The sequence below is a fragment of the Arachis ipaensis genome, chromosome B06, assembly GCF_000816755.2.
Source record: "Arachis ipaensis cultivar K30076 chromosome B06, Araip1.1, whole genome shotgun sequence".
Lineage (NCBI taxonomy): Eukaryota > Viridiplantae > Streptophyta > Magnoliopsida > Fabales > Fabaceae > Arachis > Arachis ipaensis.
In genome coordinates this window covers 12,957,142-12,964,496 of record NC_029790.2, presented here as the reverse complement: position 1 = coordinate 12,964,496, position 7,355 = coordinate 12,957,142, and the positions used below count along the sequence as shown (strand labels likewise).

At 37.1% G+C, this 7,355-nt stretch overlaps 1 protein-coding gene across 3 annotated transcripts; it reads right to left on the bottom strand.

Annotated features, from left to right (window-relative positions):
- Positions 469–4,095, bottom strand: LOC107645908 (putative protease Do-like 14). Of its 3 annotated transcripts, none has more exons than XM_021104038.1 (11): positions 3,951–4,094; positions 3,748–3,847; positions 3,482–3,581; positions 3,205–3,390; positions 2,984–3,111; positions 2,417–2,628; positions 2,145–2,226; positions 1,892–2,034; positions 1,496–1,616; positions 919–1,011; positions 469–765 (listed from the first exon to the last, which is right to left on the bottom strand). In XM_021104038.1, exons 2-11 carry the CDS (start codon positions 3,763–3,765, stop codon positions 649–651), a joined length of 1,200 nt encoding a protein of 399 aa, XP_020959697.1. In that variant the 5' UTR covers positions 3,766–3,847; positions 3,951–4,094; the 3' UTR covers positions 469–648. The 3 variants fall into 3 exon arrangements, with proteins under 3 accessions (XP_020959697.1, XP_016205542.1, XP_020959698.1); XM_016350056.2 differs by having other exon boundaries at positions 3,482–3,565; XM_021104039.1 differs by lacking the exon at positions 469–765 and having other exon boundaries at positions 919–1,032; positions 3,482–3,565; positions 3,951–4,095.

Genomic DNA, 7,355 nt, shown 5'->3' with positions numbered 1-7,355 from the left:
ACCAGTGAGAAAGGGAGAGGAAAAGAACGATGGAGAAGAACGAGGGAAGACGCGCGAGAAGAAGAACAACCAAATCTCAAAATAACGAAAACGAAGAAGGAAACAAATATTTTAAATTTGGTAGTTAGATAAACGCGGGATCTTATATAGCGCGTGTAATCAATGTATGTGGAGTAGCGCGTATTTTCGTTTTATTGTTTAATGAGCTTGTAAAGCATATCCATAACAGAAAATACAATTAAAATATATTTGAAACGTTAGATACAATATTAAAACAAATTAAACGTTAAAAATATTTTAAAAATTTTTCAGAAACATTTAGAAATGAAAAATATACTTTAATTTTTTAGAATTTGAGGCCCTAAGTAATTTTATAGTTGTAAAGGTTTGGAATTTCTACAAAAGCAAGCCATTTCTTATCCAGAGATTCTTTTTTTTTTTTCTTATGGTTTAAAACTCTAAATAACATTAGAACGAATAATATGTAATATTTTGGTAGTTCGATTCATAATTTAATTTAATATTTGTACATTTTAAGGTAATGAATTTTACTATAAAGAATGATATAGTAAAAGGAGGGTAACGTAAACGGAAATCATATGGTCGAATACACAATCACTATTCCCGAGTCATTGGCTTCTCCAGTTTTCATATATTGGGATTGGATTCCTCAGGGATTACAGTGAGCTTCACCAATTTGTTGCCTTCTCTCTTAACCACCACCTTCATGGGCACCCCAACTCTGTCCTCCATTACTTCTATTACCTGCCATTATTTGATAGAGTATCACCATCACAATTCACAATACCAACATATTATTATAAATAAGTAATTACCAAGGGATCAGTTTTTATAGTTCATTCATATGTTTCACTAACATAGTCATCGTATCTCAACTTATATGAAACATGTTAATACCTCCTTCATACTTTGGACGGGCTTCCCATCAAATTCAATCACAACATCACCAGGACGGAATCCAGCACGTTGACCAGGAGACCCAGGAGTCACCTACTCATACATTCAACTTCTCTGTTAGAGAACCAAATTCATATTATCCCAGGAAAATAACAACCACCATGTAGAGAATAATTAACCCAAAATATGGAAAAACCCTTTTACTTCTCCATTAAGACAAATTACAAGCATAACAGCATTAGCTATCATAGTTATTGTTTAAATAATTCCCTGAAATAGGGCTTGAAAATTAACGATAGTTTTTCTAACACTTGCATCTTGGTTGCCAAAAACAGCGCATAGACATTGCATGTTTACATTCAACAAATCTATACTTGGAATATTTACAGAAATTATTTTCAAGAGAATTTTGCTGATAGCCTCAAATTAGTGTGTGCACTCGTACAAATGTCATTAAAATTTGACTATCGAAGAGCCTAACACAACCTCCACTTTTCTCCAGGCTTGGACCAGCTATGTAGCATAAGTAGAGTTGTACTTTAGCACAAATGATAGCAATAATCAAGAAAGGGCATACCATTGGTACAAGAATTCCCTTATCGACATCAGGGAATGTAGCGCTTCTCACTTTAAGCTCTGCAATAAGGGTATCATTCAAATCTAGCATCTTTAGCCCAAGCCAAGGCCGTATTACTCTCCTGAACAACATTGAACAATGTCAACTAAGCATGAAACTTACATGAAAACATTTAAATCAATCATTGCTCATGCAATATTTGTATAATACTTTAAAAAAGAGAAAATTGTAAGAATTTGCATAAACTTGAATTTTCTTCTCAAAAAGTATAGGGCATCATTTCTCAGTAACATATATCACTAATGGTAAGTTAGCAACATTTTACATTTATAAGAAATATGAACATCATGCTTTTCAATGGATATGTGATATAGTGTGGACAAAACAAGTAAATACCCTCTTTTCTTGAACTGCTCTATAATCTTGGACACTGAGTCGATTGGTACAGAAAAACTCAACCCATCAGCGGCAAACATTTTCATATGGTTCACACCAACAAGTTCTCCATCAATGTTGACAAGTGGACCTCCAGAATTTCCCTGTCTCATAGAAGAAGATGTAAACATACAAGCTAACCGAACAGTCAACCATGCACCAGCAGATGCAACCAAAGTTGGATGCATGGGAGAACAGAGAGAGGAAGACATACCACATTAGTTGCACAATCTGTTTGTAAATACTCTCTATTCACACCAGCAAAGCCCAAATCACTACTTTTACGATCAACACAACTGCACAAAAGATCATTAAAAAATGACTTATATTAATACGAAAAACAACCACAAGCTCCTTTGCTTCCCCCAAAAAATATACGCTTCATTATAAAATATTGGCTTCCAAGATCATTACATGAATGGAAAAGACTTAAACAAATGTATATTAGACGATACATCAGTTATTGCCTAGACCCTTTCTTCACACCTTACAATACCAGCAGTGACAGTATTCTGAAGGGCAAGTGGACAGCCCAGAGATATTACCCAATCCCCAGGACGAAGCTTGCTTGAAGAACCAAGTTTTACTTCAGGAAGTGGGGTTTCGGAATTGATCTTCACAATGGCAATATCTGAATGCAGGTCAGCATTTATCACTTTACCCTCGAATGATCTTCCATCTTGCAAAGTAACTTCTATCTGTAGTAGTTGATATTTCAAGATCAGCTACAATGTTTCAATTTAATAGGATGTCTAGAAGGGGCTAAAACTAAGAAGAACATAAAACAACAATAACATCAAGAATAATATGAATGTTGTAATATGAATAGACACACTATTGAAGAGCCCTGAAATGATTCGCAAACAAAGTTACTATACATTACATGAAAGTTAAGAATATTGAGAACCGATGATTAGGCCAAGCAAGCAAAAAGAATAAAGTCTACAAGTCTACAACTAAATGAGCAGCGCAATTACTCAAGGGTCATAGTGTCACCCAGCAAATAAATTATGTTTGAAGGGTATGCCCTACAGCCCTAGCATATACACAAACCTTCCCCTTTGATAAACTCGAGGTCCCTTGAAAATAAACCACAACATGAGCACATGTCAATATTGTACCATCCTTGTCGATGATTGTTCCAGAGCCTATACTCTTTGCAGCAGTAACCCCAAGATAATCTACATTTGATGTATAACATACTCAAATTAAGCTCAAACCCACATCAACAAAACTCAAATGCGAAAGGCTAAAAAGTATTCCAAAGTGGATACCGTGTGTAACAGCAATATTAACAACAGCAGGCCCAACTTTAGCCGCTGCATCGGCAATAGTATTTCTTTCAAAACAATTACATGGGTTTGAGCCACCATGATGAGCAGCCGCAGAAGCATCCTTAGTTGTGTCAGATGATGGAGTTTGACTGCCTATATCCCTAAAAGAATAGAGTGGAAGTGTTCCTACAAGATTTTCAGCTCTAAATATAATCACACTTGTATAAACATCTCTACATACACATTTTTATAGCAAACTGGAAACATAATTGCCCACCATATACGCCCGAAAAATCCAAATGTTGAGGAAAGGGCAACGGATCTTGTAATGGCACAGGGATCCGTGCTTTGACAGATGCTCCTGCATTAGAATTTGTCTTAACAGCATCAATGTTTGATATTTTATTTGATTAATTGACATTCTAAAGAAAACAACAAAAGAAAAAAAAAAACAATTGAAATATTCGTCAAATTTATAAAGAACGCTAAGATTTTACACTATTTTCTCGATGCATTCCGAATAAAAGATGGTTTAGTGCTCACTGAAATCAGTGTCGCCATTGGAGCAAAGGAGAGCTGAACCTGCAGCTGCAACCGCCAAAGTACGAAAAACAGAGCTACTGTTGAAGTAACGAAGCCTTTTCTGAAAAACAATTCCATTCCAAATGACACAGACAAGGCGAATTTGATAAACTTTTTTTCACAATTGAAAATCACAAAAAGAAAAAATGTACAGGGATCAGTACCAGAAGGTGGCTCATGGCAAAAATCAACGCCAAGCTTCACGATTCTTCAGTCTTCACTGGAAAGACTAACAAACCCACTTTTTTGCTTCGTTAAACCCGGTCTAAACTCTAAACCCTTGCTGGTACGATTTTTTTTTTTTTTTTCATCATCGGTAGGGGTACGAAAAACTATTAACAGCTATCTTTTTCGGACCAAAAACCGATAACTGAATTACTTAACTAAAAGTCTAAAACGATACTAAAGCCCAAGGCCCAATGGGCCCAACGTATAGTATTTTTTTTGTGACTAAACATAACACAAAGAAAAAACACTTAAGAGAAAGAGTAGCACTCCTCTCTAATAATAATGTCTAAATTATTAGGGGGCTGTAACCACTCTAGGTACACCTGCTTGTTTAAAGCAGCAGTTTTAGCCATTAAATCAGCCGCTTTGTTTGCTGTACGCTGGATGAGGACTAAAGTGGTTGTCCAATTGCGCTGAAGCATCTCTTTGATTTTGTCAAGCAGATCAGAGTCATTCGTAATCATGCTGGTTGTGCCTCGCAAAACAAGAATAAACGCATCAAGATTATCAGTTTCACATATAACCTCTTTACACTCGCAATCCCAAGCCATAACAAGCCCTCTCCAAATAGCATGAAGCTCACAAGAGAGAACACTAGAAAGAGGTATACTGGCAGAACAACCTTTCATCCAAATTCCCATGCTGTCTCTAATAATACATCTAAAGCCAGCTAATTGCCCATTTTCAAAAACGCTTGCATCGCAGTTCACTTTGCAGACATTCATTGGAGGTGGTTCCCAGTTATATTGCAAAGAGGAAGGAATAATATGTTTTTGGTTGGTAACAACCTTAGAGAAATCGCGAACAGCATGTTGAACTAAGTGAACAATTTTCTCCTTACTCCATGGATCATCTTGATGGAAGATGTCATTGTTCCTATCCCTCCAAATCCACCAAAAGGCTGCTGCAAAGAGAAACTCATTTTTGTTGAGGTTAGAACGAATCTAAGACACAAAATCCAAACTAGAGTCCTCAGCGGTCATTCCCAAATTTAAACTAATCCAAATCTGACGAGCTTTTTGGCAAGTCCTAAAGCAGTGGTTAATATCCTCTAGAGCAAGATAACATCGCTGATAAAAATCAGAAGTAGCAAGACCTCTTTGAAACCGGTAACTAGCTGTGGGAACTCCATTGTTGAGACAAAGCCAGAGCAGACACTTTAGCTTCTCCGGTATTCTCAAGCGCCAAAACCAAAGCCAATTTTCATTATCGTTCCAGCCAAATTTCTTCTTCAATAGCCATTCATACCCGCTTTTAGTCGAGTAGGTGAGAGTATTTGAGTTTGTCCAAAACCAACATGTTTTATCTCCTGCCTGCTTGATAGGATCAAAGAGCATCAAATCAAGTTTACCTTATTCCGGAATCATTGTGCAAAGAATATCCCACAGCCAATATCCATGGTACCAGACATCTTCTAGCTTCAAGTGAGAATCAGAGATGTGCACAAAAGGAACCAAAGGAGCTAGCGTTCCACATGGTCGCCAAGTATGATACCAAAAGGATTGAGACATCCTGCCTGTACACCAATCAAAACCATCACGAAGCTTTTCTATTGTCTTATAAATCGCTCGCCAAGTGCTTGAAACATTATTAGAAAAACTGGATGAAAAGCAAGACCTCCCAGATAAATATTTTGCCAACATAATTCTTACCCAAAGCTTATCTTTGTTATGCAATAATTGCCAAACAAGCTTTCCGAGTAAAGCAAAATTTACACATTGAGTATCTCTAATTCCCAATCCTCCATATTTTCTTGGAGTGACAACTTTGCTCCATTTGACCAAATTTAAGCAACGCTCCCCCACCTTTCCCTTCCACAAGAATTGTCTAAGCACAGAATCAATCTTTTGACAAATCGAAGTAGGAAAAAGAGTCACTTGCATCTGATAAATAGGAAGAGAAGAAGCAACAGATTTAATTAAGCAAAGCCTGCCTGCTCTGTTAAGGAGCCGACCTTTCCAACTAGCCAGCCTATTCTTGATCTTCTCTAAAGAGTCCGAAAAAATAGACCTAGCAGCTCGAGGATGATTAAGGTTCACCCCCAAGTATTTGCCTAGGTCACTAGTAAAAGGAATATGAGAAACACCAGACAACATTTCCTTCCTTCTATTAGAGATATTTCTAGAACAAATAGCTTTAGATTTTTCAATGTTAACCTTCATACCTGAAGCTTTACAGAACAATTCCAAGGTGTGCACAACATTCTGAACTTGACTTTTCTTCGCTTTACAAAAAAGGAGGAGGTCATCTGCAAACATCAAGTGAGAAACTCTAGGTCCTCCTCTAGAAACAGCCACACCATCCCAAATACCCTCGTCAACCTGTTTGGAAATGAAGCACGCCAATCTCTCCATACACAAAACAAATAAATAAGGAGAAATTGGATCTCCTTGCTTGAGCCCTCTGCGAAGTTGGAAGCTGTCCAATCTATTCCCATTCCAAAGGATGGAAAGATTTGAAGCCTGAACACAATTCATTACAAGCCGAATAATTAGAGAAGGAAAGCCAAAAAATTCAAGAGTGTGCTCAAGAAAATTCCAATCAACTCTATCATAAGCCTTTTCTAAATCAATCTTAAAAGCCATAGCTCTTTTTCTAGACTTTGTCCACTTAAGAAAGTGAAGAACTTCTTGGGCTACAATAATATTATCAAGCGCTCCTCTACCATGTATAAACCCTCCCTGAGTTGGGCTAACAATCTCATCCAAAAAAGGTCGTAATCTATTAACCAGCACTTTAGTCACTAGCTTATAAATTACATTACAAAGGCTTATTGGCCGAAAATCCTTCAATCTAGTTGGAGGGTCGCATTTAGGGATAAGAACAATCAAAGTTTCCAACAAAGAATGGCTTAAAGTCTCCCCTAAGAATGCTTTCTGAACAGTACGCCACACCTCATGACCCACCACATCCCAATATTCCTTGAAGAAAAAAACTTGAAAACCATCCGGTCCAGGAGCTTTGAACGAGCTCATATTATCTAGAGCTTCTTTAACCTCCAACATTGTTACTGATTTAGACAAATTATCACAAGCATCCTGGCTAAGAGATGGCATAGGAATTTCTCCCATGCAATTAACCTCAACAGGCTCAGTAGAGCAAAAAATATTTTTGAAAAAATGAACAACCTCTCTTTGCAAAACTTTCGGATCATCAGACCAGGACCCATCACTGACCAGCAACCCATGAACCTTGTTAGATTTTCTTCTAATGATAGTTTGCATATGGAAAAAGCTAGTATTTCTATCACCATACCGAACCCATTGATCTCTTGACTTCTGGTACCAAAGCAATTCTTCCTGGGCCAAAACTAGATTATACTCAGCTCTCAATTCTTCCTC

Excerpts from the sequence above, each read along its gene's own strand:
- LOC107645908 (XM_016350056.2), bottom strand. Across the intron at positions 3,112-3,204 it reads TAATATTGCTGTTACACACG|ATTATCTTGGGGTTACTGCT; the intron begins GTATCCACTTTG and ends CATCAAATGTAG. Across the intron at positions 766-918 it reads CCGTCCAAAGTATGAAGGAG|GTAATAGAAGTAATGGAGGA; the intron begins GTATTAACATGT and ends AAATAATGGCAG.